Source organism: Eriocheir sinensis, chromosome 44, assembly GCF_024679095.1.
Source record: "Eriocheir sinensis breed Jianghai 21 chromosome 44, ASM2467909v1, whole genome shotgun sequence".
NCBI classification, from domain to species: Eukaryota; Metazoa; Arthropoda; class Malacostraca; order Decapoda; family Varunidae; genus Eriocheir; species Eriocheir sinensis.
In genome coordinates this window covers 6,579,939-6,593,018 of record NC_066552.1, presented here as the reverse complement: position 1 = coordinate 6,593,018, position 13,080 = coordinate 6,579,939, and the positions used below count along the sequence as shown (strand labels likewise).

General features: G+C 42.6%; 2 protein-coding genes across 15 annotated transcripts in view; one reads left to right on the top strand and one right to left on the bottom strand.

Annotated features, from left to right (window-relative positions):
* LOC126980366 (transmembrane protein KIAA1109 homolog) overlaps positions 1–2,885 on the bottom strand; it is a 66,022-nt gene extending 63,137 nt beyond the window's left edge. For 12 of the 13 annotated variants that reach the window (XM_050830198.1, XM_050830203.1, XM_050830200.1 and 9 more), the window contains exons 1-3: positions 2,688–2,884; positions 970–1,097; positions 306–453 (exon numbers count right to left, since the gene is read on the bottom strand). In XM_050830198.1, coding sequence (XP_050686155.1) covers positions 306–453; positions 970–1,097; positions 2,688–2,694 — 283 coding nt within the window. In that variant the 5' untranslated portion in view covers positions 2,695–2,884. Of the gene's footprint in view, positions 1–305; positions 454–969; positions 1,098–2,687 lie in introns of all 13 variants that reach the window. The other variant, XM_050830209.1, reaches the window with a different exon arrangement.
* A 1,667-nt stretch (positions 2,886–4,552) lies between these two features.
* LOC126980365 (calumenin-B-like) lies at positions 4,553–13,077 on the top strand. Of its 2 annotated transcripts, none has more exons than XM_050830196.1 (7): positions 4,553–4,701; positions 8,570–8,707; positions 9,216–9,349; positions 9,833–10,026; positions 10,419–10,664; positions 10,979–11,103; positions 11,392–13,077. In XM_050830196.1, exons 2-7 carry the CDS (start codon positions 8,594–8,596, stop codon positions 11,578–11,580), a joined length of 1,002 nt encoding a protein of 333 aa, XP_050686153.1. In that variant the 5' UTR covers positions 4,553–4,701; positions 8,570–8,593; the 3' UTR covers positions 11,581–13,077. The 2 variants fall into 2 exon arrangements, with proteins under 2 accessions (XP_050686153.1, XP_050686154.1); XM_050830197.1 differs by lacking the exon at positions 4,553–4,701 and adding an exon at positions 8,074–8,226.
* Positions 13,078–13,080: the final 3 nt, after the last annotated feature.

Below are 13,080 nucleotides of genomic sequence, written 5' to 3'. Positions count from 1 at the left end.
AAGAAAGGGACAAAAGGAAGACTTACAAAGGCATATGAGAAGAGAATCATTCAGTAGAAGATCAACCAATATGCAGAGGGATGATACCTTACAAAAATGGATACAACTCAACTCCTATACTTCTAAACCATCATAGACATCCTACTACCTAATATTACAAGGAACATTGGGGTTGGGTAAATAAATTTGACTCATCAACAGTAAGGTCACCAAAAACTCCACTCACACACTACTACATCTCAGTTACTATGAAAACTTTACTCATAATAGTGTACATGTGTGTCAGGTCAGCAACTAATGCTCACCAATTGTAAGGTCACCAGATTTTACAAAGCGGCGGAGGATGGTGGTGAGGATGCTGCCTTGGATCCGGGAGTTGAAGAGGATGATGTAGACAGACCAGACGATGGCCACCAGCAGTGACAAGACCAGGTAGCCCAGGTCAGGGTCATTCTGCCACAAAGAGATTCATGAGGTAAAATAGCAAAACATGATATTATTTAGACAGATTGGTAATTAATTAAGGTATACCTCTTACAAAGCTTTAGATGTGCATACCCCTCATACCACTCACTCATAGACTTTGTTGCATATCTTAACACCTTACGTATAAGTGATCTGAGCATTTTATCAAAATTTCCTTGTACAGTAGCTTAACTTCTGATAACTACAAGTATGTTTAACCTACAGGTAATGACAGCAATAAATATTTTCAGTTAAACTACTATAAATGAGAATTTTGAATTACATATTTGTGTCAATCTTTAGTTGACATTTGAGAAAAAATGAAAAAAAGAAATGAATAAATATGAAAGACTTCTCTGCAAACAGATATAAGCAGGCACCAGCAGCTGTTATAGCAGAGCCTACTCATACAATTTCTCACCTGAATCTGTAAATGTAAACAAAAGGTGACAATGAAAATCAACAAGGGAAACATATCATATCATACAATAGGATACAACTTACTAGGTTATCGAGGACATTGTTGATGAAGAGAGAGTTGTTGTTGGTGAGCGGGGCACCCTCCATGGGGGAGTCCAGGAACACCTCCTCAAGGATCTCTTCCGACCCAACTCCCTCCGCCATTGCTGACCCTGGGGAGGAAACAAAGTTACACACCACAGATAATAACAAACTGATGAAGCTGTACAAAAAAACAATCTTTCCTAATATGTCAACTGCTCAAACTCTCTACACTTTCATTAATATATTTCTCATTACATTGTTCCCAAATCCTAAACTGTAGTCCCTTTGCTGTGTCAACAACAACACTCCCAGATGTGAATGCAACTAGCACTCATTGTTTAGCTATGTGGGTAAATGCGGTACAAAATTATGCAATTTGCTACATTTATCACCAGAAAAATGTGAACCACGTAAGAAAATCGTTGGTTGGGTGAAACTGTAAATTGTCCACATTCTTTGACAGGAGATAAGTTAGTGCAATCCCATTTAGTTCCAATGAAGAAAATTACCTTCATGTGAACAATCATCATCTTTCCCTGCGATAAAAATGGTCAGTGTCTCAAGTAGTAACATTACCTCTTAAATAATATGAACATTTCCCAAACTCAGAATGACCTCAACAAAAAGTCATTGGCATCCCCGGTAGAATTCAGTGCACCTCACATCACTGATACAGGAACTTCCTTTTCCCATTCTCATAAACGTGGAAGTAGAGACATTTAACACACAGAAAAGCCAAAAAAAACAATTATTCCTCCCTTCCCACTATTCGTCAATGGGAAAAATGACAGTTTAAAAGACGAACTCACACATAATCATTACAATTGAAATGCCAGAATTTTCTCTTTACTACACTCCCACACGGCCTCTGAGTATAACGAAACACACGAGAAATTAATCCAGACAAGGAAAGGTTTGCTGGCGCCGGGGATCGAACCCGCGACCAGCGTAACGGGAGAGCCACTCCTTTACCAGTTGGCCAAAGAGGTACCCCACTGGCTAAATGGGTTATGGGAGGCTCGCCCATCAGGCAAGTCGGCACTACACAATGGCATGGAGTTGCAGCCTTTAACCCAGTACCAGCGACGGGCCAAATTTGTGGCTTTACCGTGTACCAGTGACGGGTCAAATTTGTGGCTTTACCGTGTACCAGTGACGGGTCAAATTTGTGGCTTTACCCAGTGGCGTTCCTGAGGGGGGGGGCGAGGGGGGGCTGTTTGAAATCGCCCCCCGGGCCCCAAAGTGAGGGGGGCCCCAAAATGCGAAATTTAACCATTGCTGCTATGGCAGGAGGACATTGTGTTCGCCTCTCACCCCATAAGAGGGGCCCCAAATGGGAATGAGCCCCCCGGGCCCCAAAATGTCTAGGAACGCCCCTGGCTTTACCGTGTAACAACAACGGGCCAAATTTGTGCCATGATATAAACCCCCCAAAAATAGATGATGCATAAACTGATCACAAATGCTTTGATATATATTATGAAATGGTTTGTGTGACTGATGATTTTTTCTCATTTTTCTCGCTGACCGGTAGAGGGCCCATTAAGAAACATGATCCCCGCTGCTAATGGTTAACTGATACATTAAATTCCTCCTCCAATTTTCCTAAGTATGTAAGTAGAGGCATTTGACACTGAGAAACAGCTAGGAAGAAGGTAACTATCCCACTCCTGTCAATATCCGTCCACGGGGTGAGTGACAGATTGACATGCACTCACCAGTCATTATTTCAAGGGCGTAGCTGTGGCCTTTGTGTCTGGTGTTTCCTTGGGGTGACCTCTTCTTCCTAGCGTATAATTCCTAGTCCTCCGCGTCCCATCGTGCCTGCCATTCCTTGTGTAAGGCTTCAGTATAAATTAACTCTATGGAAGGAGGCTGGAGGTGGGCGGTGTTGCGAGAAATACCTCCTCACGGAAATAAGTCGCGCTGATCTCCACTACGCATGCGCAATGGGGGATACACGACGAAAACATTTTATAATTTGCTATATTTGTTCTAGTTTGTGATCTTGATGATGGCTGATATTCCCCTTAAAACAATTAGACAACAACACACCAGACCAACCGACTAAATAAGCAGGAACTGAATGAACGTCTGTATGGGGTAATTCTTTCTTCAATCTGCCCAATACGTTTGTTGTAAAGCCTTTTCACGATTAAAAATGTTGCTCTGATGTTTGTTTCTTGCATTGGAGCCGAAATAGGACAAATAAACGATATCGGTGAGTGAAATATAGAAAATTAAGCAAGGTGGACCTCTTTGCGAGTTATTTTGCGGCTGCGAACTAAGGTCTGTTGTTGTTATTGTGGTCCCTAGAGTTGCCATATTGTACTTAACGTCATATTCTTAAACATGTTCACATTTAACTAGGCTTTTATAGGAGTTTGGGTCATTTCCTTGGGTAGTTTTATGACCCTATTGGTAGTTTGACCCTTCTTCTGTAGCATGTATGTGACAAAAGACTAATTAAAACCCGATTAATCTCCTTTATGGCCTTTGGATATAGTTGATGTAGGAGAAGGATGTGACTTTAGACAATGCCATTCATCATTTTTATACCCCAAAACTGTCCTGCAAACACCAATAACGATATATAATTAAATTCATCGTTAAAACCATCCATTATATGTGTTTTTTTGTGATAGTTATTTGCCAGAAACCGGGAAATACAAAGTGCTGAGTATTGTAATCTGGCAACTCTGGTGGTCAATGACAGACAGTGCTCAGAGACGCTTATGGCTTTCACTTCATCTGTTTCCAAAAGCCAAAAAAGGAGAGTATTCGAGCTCTCATGCGTTTATTTCCCATTCAGAATACAGATGCCTTCTCAAACTACCATCAGCCTTACGGAACTACCCATAAAAATACCCAAAACTCCTATAAAAGCCTTGTTAAATATGGGTGTGTGAGCCCCTAAATGGTCAAGACTATATATGAGCTGTACGTCAGTCGGTATGCGGGTCACACAAATGGTCAAATTCACTTAAATCGCTACTTTGACCACTTGTAACTCACCCCATAAGAAAAACAACTCTCTCTATACGTTCTAGTTTGCGGAATACGATTTGGGGTGGGGTATATTCGGTAGATAAGCCACTGCAACAACTATCACTTTTTTCTGCTATTTTTTAGATGTGATAGTGATTCATGGACCCAGACCCGACTTTGTGTGGCTTTTAACGTGCTTATAATATATTTTTGAGAACGTTTGGAGGGATGGCGATACGATAAGAGAGAGAGAGAGAGAGAGAGAGAGAGAGAGAGAGAGAGAGAGAGAGAGAGAGAGGTTGACCCTTTCTGTTTATTCACACACCTTGCTTTTCAATGGCATTATATTACTTAGCTTTCCTCACTTTAATACACTCGCACAACAACTTTTCAGTATTGCTGCTTATATCATTTATTTTCAATTCTTTTCCTTGCATGGACTCATTCAAGTATTTGTGCCATTTTTTCCCAGCACTGCTTTAGGATCACTTTTGTTAGCTTTATAATTCTTTCTGCTCCATACATTACGTTAGATTTCTATTATTGTGTTCGGTTTTGTTGTGGCCGAAGACAGTGACGTAAGGACGGAGGCTCGTGATTGGCTGAGCCGCGCGCGCCGCCCGCTGATTGGCTGGCGGCGCGGGTGGTGAGTTGGAGGTAAACAAAGTCAAAATCCGAGGCGTCTGCTGGCCGCCTCTCCGTCACCAGGAGGAAGTTTGGACTGTAATATCCCTCCGCCTCCAGGTAAGTCACTCATGAGCACAGAAACAGCGTGGGTGATGGAGGTGCAGCGAAGGTACACCGCAGTAAGGCCGTGGCAGGGGCTCATTGCTGCCTTCGCCCCTCTCGTCGGAGCTGTCATCTTGTCACCTCGGAAATATTTACACAATTTATGAGATTTTATGCGATTTTTAACTGTGCATCTATGACTGTACCTTCCTGTTGTTCGTTCACTATGATAGTTATTAGGAATCTTTGTACAGTCAAGCCAGTGTTATAGAAATTAGCGTGCACAGAGCACTTTATTTTTTATTGGTATTACTCCATTCTTTCACCAACTTCACTCAGGCGTTCATCCCAAAGTCCCAGGGTCAAGTGCTGCCTCAAGCAGCTGACAGTTTTCACTGCTAAGTGGTAAAAAAATCCCAGAATGTATGGAATTTCCCTACATCTAGGTAAATGTTAGGAATTTCCCTACATCTAGGGTGTTTTTCAGCCCCCCATAACTCAAAAACTATGTATTTGAGACGCATTTCATGTGTACTGCCGCATTCCCCGCAGTCTCAAAGGCCCCCTAGCCAATTTTGGTTGCGAGGGGTGAGTATGGGCAAACACTAGAATAATACCCAATTTTGTGATGCACTGTATGGCCAAACCATTGCTTCCTGGCAACCCAAAGCCTAGCCTTGACCATGCCATTGAGCATATAAGATGCAGGGTAATTTTTAAAAGACTTAATTGGGGAATATATGGTGCTTCATATGCCATCAAATTTGGTATATTGGCTGTTAATAAACATGTTGAGGATCCAAAGTCTGCAGTCACCAAGCATGAACCAGGTCATAATGGTCTTCAGTTTGCTTTCTGCATCTCTACTGGACATTATGAGGAATGGAAATATGGAGGTGGGGTAGAGTCCCACCTCCTTGGCTGCTGTGTTATGGGGCTCAATTTTCCAATCCCTCTCTCATATAACAGCCAACCAGCAGCTCTTCTTTCATGGGTACTTTACCTACCTACATGCTAGCCCTCACCTGGTGTATGCATGTCAAGGTGTTCCTTGCCCCAGTGGGGTACTTTTCATTAGATTTTTTTCCAAACAAGATCACAGTAATGCTTCTATTTTTAAGATAAGAGGAGGGAGACAGAGCTAGTTATAAAACAGAAGCTCATGTAACATATTTCAACATCAAAGGAAACAAAGGGAAATACCAGAGAAGTGTCATATTTAGTGTGTCAATCTGGCACACCTTCACAGTTACTTACATATCAAAGACAATATCAGTGGGTAAATTTAGGAAATATCAAGAACCCTTTCCATGCATACTTATACTGATTCATGCAGAGTAGCATTACATTAAAACAGCTTTTACACACCTGTGTATTCAAGGAGTGAGGACATGAGCAGAGAAGTCCAGACTAGTTGTAGGACCTCAAGTAATGTTATGGAGGGAAAGGTATGCCTGATCTTGGTCTGAGAGGATTAAGAAATGCTGTAATCATAGCCTTGCCATCTCATAGCGTGTAGCCCTAAGGGTTGAAGAGCCACATGAACAGGATCAATTATGGGAGATGTATCATGTTGGAGGAACCAAAGAGGAGATGAATGTTAAATGAAGAGGAAAAGGGTATGTATGTAAAGGAGTGACAAATGATCAAGTATTAACAATAAAAATATATTTGGAGATGGTGGTGGTGGAAGATTTATCCCCTCAGTAGGGGAAACGGGCCATTGTCGTATTGACGGCCCGTCGCTGTGATGGCAGGTAGAACCCGCCGGCTGGCGTGCCGGCGAGGCCCCCGCCGGCTGGCGTGCCAGGTGGGGAAACGGGTGCACATGGCAGCCCGTAGTATTGGAGAGAGAGAGAGAGAGAGAGAGAGAGAGAGAGAGAATGTAAAGATATAGTTCTAACCTAGTAAGTCACATTCTGCTCTCTCTCTCTCTCTCTCTCTCTCTCGGGGGCTTCGTGGTGCAGTGGTTAGCACACTCGGCTCACAACCGAGAGAGCCCGGGTTCGATTCCCGGGCGGAGCGAAAAAAATTAGGCTGCTTTTCCGATACCCTACCCCCCTGTCCACCCTGTGTCCACCCAGCAGTGAATGGGTAACCAGGTATTAATTAATCGGGGGTTGTGTCCCGTCTCCTGGGATCTGTTTTCTTCTATAATTCCTTCCCCTTCTGTCTCTCCGGCATATGACCACAGATGTTGCGCCGACTAAACGAAACTTCCAACTTTCTCCACGTAAATTTTGCCATCGTCACATCCCTCCTGTCTCCTCCTCCCTCCTCCTCCTCGTCCCTCTTCTTCCGCCTCCTCCTCCTCCTCGTCCCTCTCCTTCCGCCTCCTCCTCGTCCTTCTTCTTCCTCCTCCTCCCACTCCTCTTCGTCCCTCTTCTTCCGCCTCCTCCCCCGTATCATCATTATTATCATATTCATCATCCATTCAGTGGGCTTCTAATTTTAAATAAAACTACTAGTTATTGTTCCTCGTTGTTCACCGTGTGTGTATGTGTGTGTGCGTGTTTTATCGATGTTCACCAATGAGAATGCATGTGCCGTGGTGGTGATGTAATCTGTTGGCGGTACAGTCACGCATGAAAGGGCCGCATTTTATTGAGATAAGTATTATTGCTGATCACCGCGTGCATGTGTGTAACAACGATCAGAAGGGTGTTCCTGTTCTTTAGTAGGACATGCCCGTGTTTTCTCCATCATCCACCCACGTCATTCCTCCGCGAGACAACCTAACATGCGTTCCCCCCTCCCCTCCTTTCCTCTTCCGGCTTCCTGCTCCACCACAGAGAGAGAGAGGTATATATCGATGTTTAGGGTGCGTAAAGACAAAACAACCGTAGAAAAATCAACATTCACTCGTCCCTCCTCCTCCTCCTCCATACGTACATTCCTCCCTACCGCCCTTCCAACACCTCCACGTCACCATGCTTGACGTGGCCTAGCGCTTCCCCTCCCCGGTTGGCTCGCTTGAGGGGGAAGTGAGGGGAGACTTGTGGGTTGCCTAGTGTTCAGTTCGTGTGAGTTACCAACGTGATTCGCAGATTGTCGCATGTTCGGTGATTTTGCAGGTATTTAGTTGGTTTGTATAATCATGGTGTGTGTGTGTGTGTGTGTGTGTGTGTGTGTGTAATTCAAGTCCATAGCAGCGGTGTGCAACTCAACCACACCTCCAGCGTCTCCCCTTTCCCTTCCTCCCTCACCCTCCCTTATCCCTCCTCCATCTCCACCTCCTGCCCTCTTCTCGTCTTTCCCTCATCATTTTCATTTACTCTACCACATAACCACGCCTCGAATCAACCAGTAAGCAGAGAGAATTAACAAAGATATACGTAAAACTATACAAAATTTCACTCCAAGTTGTTTCTTTCGGGTTGTCCTTTTAAAACATTTAGCTGGGCTGCGTTCCACTTGACGGACACGCCCCCTTTGCTCCCCTCTCCCCCTTCCCCCGTACTCCCTCCCCTCTTCGGCGGAGAGATCCTGCGAGCACGAGTAGTTGAAGGAGTACCATTGTGAGACGAGGACGAGGAACACGTACGTAACTCTCTCTCTCCCTCTCCCTCTCTCTATAACACACACGAGATACGTTATTCATCTTTTTTTAGTGTAACCTAATAACCAGCATTAGTATCGTCCGATAATTGTTCACAGGTGGTAGGTAGTATTACATTTGGTATTGACATTACCATAATCGCTGGGCAATTACTGTGATTTAGTCTTATAATTATACATATATAATTATGGCCGTGCCTAAAACTAGTGTATCATTTCGTTATTAGCAGGCAGTCTTGGAGGCGCCGAGTACGTATTATCAGTATATAGTTGCCGTGACATCGGTGTGTTATCGCGTGTGTGTCAAAGTTTTCTCCTCGCGCAGGTTCGCCGTCCGCCAGCCAGAGCCATGCAAGGAAGGGAGGTGGTGGTGGTGGTAGTGGCGGCGGTGGTGGTGATGGCGATGATGGAGACAGTCACCGCGAAGCCAGCAGACGAAGAAAAGAAAAATAGAGTGTATAAGGTAAGTGAAATTTTGTATTTATTAGTACTAGCGCACGCATACGCTTCCGAGGTTCCGTGGCTGCTCAAGTTTGTCCCGGCAGGCCGAGGTTCGCGCCGTGCTCTGCTCAGCCCGATTTTTTTTTTTTTTTTTTTTTTCCCGACAAGGAGCAAGTGATATATATTAAGTGGTATATATATATATATATATATATATATATATATATATATATATATATATATATATATATATATATATATATATATATATATTAATTATGAGATTCCATGATTATATCATCTGGCCAGCTCCCAAGCTCTTCGGAATCAAGAGATTAACATGTAATTTAATATTTGACGGTCTAGCTAGATAGAACAACAGCGTAGCCTTGTAGTGCTTGTCTTTATTTAGCATTAGCATTATTTGTAGTATCGATCAGGACACCTGCCTAACCTAATAGCATTGTAATATCTAATAGTAGTAGCAAAAGAAGCAGCAGTAGCTTAAATTTATCACTTTTTGGATTCAGGAGAAGCTGAGTGATGAGGAACACTTCATCAACGAGGAGCACAACCCTGATTACGACCACGAGGCGTTCCTTGGCGAGGATGAGGCGCGCACCTTCGACCAGCTCACCCCCGAGGAGAGCAAGGACAGACTCAGGTGAGGGGAGGAACACAGGACGAGGATGGCGAGGAGAGAGGGCAGCTTTATGTATCAGAGGAGAGTAGAAGGATGGTCCCTTGTATATTTAAAAATAACTAGTATTGGGAAAATGGAAGCAGGGGAGGGGGAAGAAAGAAGAATGACAACAATAAAATGAAGAAATTGTAAGAAATATAAATTATTTAGAGAGGAGAGAGAGAATCATGGCATCAAAGCAACAAGTCTATAGGATGATGGGATTAAGTTTATATATCTAAGAACAACACTAGAAACAAGGACAAGCAGTAATGTCCTAAAATATGGATAGTTATGGGAAATAAAATCCCCATAACTAACTATTTCAGGGCATTACACTGCTGCCATCTAGGTGTAAAAAACTTATTACTGTCATTACATTAAGAACCACTTCACACACACACACTCTAACACCCCATTTTCTCATCACACAATCTTTACAACCTCCAAAACTCCACCCTCCAGCAAAATTGTGGATCGTATAGACTTGGATAAGAATGGAGGAGTAACAGAGAAGGAGCTGCAGATATGGATTGAGTACACGCAGAAACGCTACATCAATGACGACGTGAAGCGACAGTGGAACACCAACAACCCTGAGAACAAGGAGGTGCTGCACTGGGAAGACTACAAGAACAGAGTGTACGGCTTCATTGACAGTGAGTAGTGGCAGGTGTACTCTGGAAGCCCTGTGTACATATTTTCAGTATTTAGATTTGGGAATATAGTTCTCCTGTCTCCACATCTACTGTTTTGTCTTAAATTCATATCAGTGGCCTTTCAGTAGTCTCAGCATTTCATCATCAGTTGGCTAATAGTTCTTGTAGTACTCATTCATCCTTTACATTGCTTATGATGTAAAGAGTGAAGTGCTATGTTATGGTCAACACAACAGCACCACAAATAAACATGGCTAGACTTCCCACCTCTTGAAGTCCAAGTAATACGGAGTCTTCCTGTGTATTATAGTAGTAAGAGTAAAGTGCTTAGTAATCAACCCAAAAGCACTACAAACACATAACAAAGCCCTCATCACCTGCTTTGCCCCCAGACATGGATCCCTCAGACTTAGATAGTGAGGAGGATGACGGCATGACTTACCAGGAGATGGTGAAGAGAGACAAGCGGCGGTGGGAGAAAGCAGATCAGGACGGAGACTCTGCCCTTACCATAGAGGAGTTCACGGACTTCCTTCACCCAGAGGAGTCTGACCACATGAGGCCCATAGTGGTGCTGGAGACCATGGAGGACATTGACAAGGATAAGGATGGCAAGATATCCCTAGAGGAGTACATTGGTGAGTGCTGTCATGGTGGAGGGCATTATTTATTATGGAGGCTCTCGCAAGATTTACTTACTGTTGTCTTGTGTCGAGTTACTTTTCTTTGTAACTTTAGTCAGTCTGTGTGTGAGCTCAAAACTCATTAGTGTCTGCTTTGAAGCTCTTATACCACTATGCAATACTACTAGAAATCAGTATAAGAAAAAGGCTATCTACACTATCAATAGTACCCTCCCATTATCATTGCAGACACTGGGATAGAATCAGAGTAGGGTGAAGGATGCTGAAAAATTATCGCTACCAAAGTTTGACAGCAGCACATTTTCCAGGTGACATGTACCGAGGTGGTGCTGATGAGGATGAATCTGAGGAGCCGGCGTGGGTAAGCAGTGAACGGGAACAGTTCACCCAATTCAGAGACAAGAATAAAGATGGGGTCATGGATGAGGAAGAGGTAAGTTATCTGCAGCTCACTGATTATGAGAAGTGGGAGTCATCCATGAGTGAAAAAAAATTGAATTATGGGGTTTGCGGTCATGGCATCACAACTACGATGGTCATTTGGTTGTGAATCACAGTAACAAACAACATTCATCAGTAAGAAAGATGAGAAGGGAGAGTAGTTTATGGATTGGAATTAAAATAGGGAAGAAAGACAGTCATGAAGGGGAGAGGAGGAAAATCAATGAAATGTGTAGGACAATGTTTAACGTTTCAAGTGATTCAACTGATCTTTGAACAGGTGCGCGGATGGATCATCCCGGATGACTACAACCATGCAGAGGCAGAGGCCAAACATCTTATATATGAAGCAGACAGTGATGGGGATCGGGAGCTTACAAAAGAGGAAATACTTGACAAGTATGACGTTTTTGTTGGATCTCAAGCAACAGACTTTGGAGAGGCATTGGTGAGGCATGATGAGTTTTAGCTACGTGGAAAGCTCTTCTCCACCCTCTCCTGAGGCCCCTTCCTTTCTCCTTGCCTTAAGGTCTCTCCCATAGGTTACCAAAGACTCCAACAGTTTCTGAAAGACTAAATCACCAACTTGAATATGTGATTGGAGCAAATGCAAGTGGCCTCATGTGAGGTCATTTGTTTGCTGGAATGAAGAAAAACGTGGAGGGTGTTTTCCAGATAAGAGCAGGGACTCTGTTGATGCTGACTGACCTCATGATTGCTTTTCATGGTATAATGATGGAGGGAAATAATTGCCAGATATGGTTTCATGCTGGGATGCCAGCCCCAAAGGAGTTACATTCTTAAAGTATTAAGAAAGTATTTACTGCTCCTAAAAATAATAATGTTTTACAATCCCTGTTACTTGGGAAATGGTCACAATTTTCTCAGTGTTATATTTAAGTAATGAGGGGAAGCTCTTGTTCTCATGTTGTCTGGATAAAATAACAATATAAGGAATTGATTGTTGCATATAACTACAAAAAGTGGAAGCTGTCTGCATTGTCAGACATTACACTTTACAAAAAAGCAGCAGAATAGCCCTTCCCTGCCACTACTTTTGTCAGTGCAGGAGTAGTGAGACAAGATGTAAGTTGTGTATTAATTTGATTCACTCCTGTCTCTTTACGTAGGCAACCATCACATGCTTAATTAGGATTAACCTTTAAATTCTGAGCATAACCTGCTTGTAGCCGACATACAGTAGTCTAGAAAAGTTAAAATGAAAACATTTTTTTTTTTTTCCAAGAAAACAAGAGGCATTTCTAAGTATTTTGTGGTTCATCAGAACAACTGAATTCTTTATTTAAGTTCTTTTGTATCTATTGTAAACTTATTTTGATACTATAGTTTTAGAGTAAAGATTATTTATTTTAAACAAGAAATTAAGCTTGTCCTGAAGGGTGCTGGCTGGACAGGATCATGCATCCCTGTCTTCAGCTGAACTATTACTGCCATTTCTGTGTCACAACCCAGCTGAAGAAACACACACTGGGCACTGGCAGGTGTGGGTATGGACATGTAAAGGTGTAATGTTCTGGGAGCTTAAGCTCTTAGTTCTTATTGAAATATACCTGGGAAAGACGTCATCATACGCATTCAAACAAAAATAACATTACGAACTTTATAGTGTGATATTGGAGAAATGGAATTCATGAACAAAGTGTCCACTTGTGGATTTATCCAGAAAAGGAGATGTGCTATATATAAAGTATTGTTGAGGGATATGTCCTTGTATTGTACGAAACTTAACTTTCACTTTTAATAGTTTTATATGTAGATTTAAATGTTATTTGATGGTGACCTTCAACCTGTGAATTCAGAAAACTCTTGGATCAAGCAAGTGGCATGTGTCTTACTCACTGAAGCTGCTACTGAACTAACCCAGTTGGCCCGCTTAGATTAGTTTTATATAACATGCAGTTTTGTATGATATTTTTGTGTTTTGTAAATAAACTGAAAAATTTCAGTT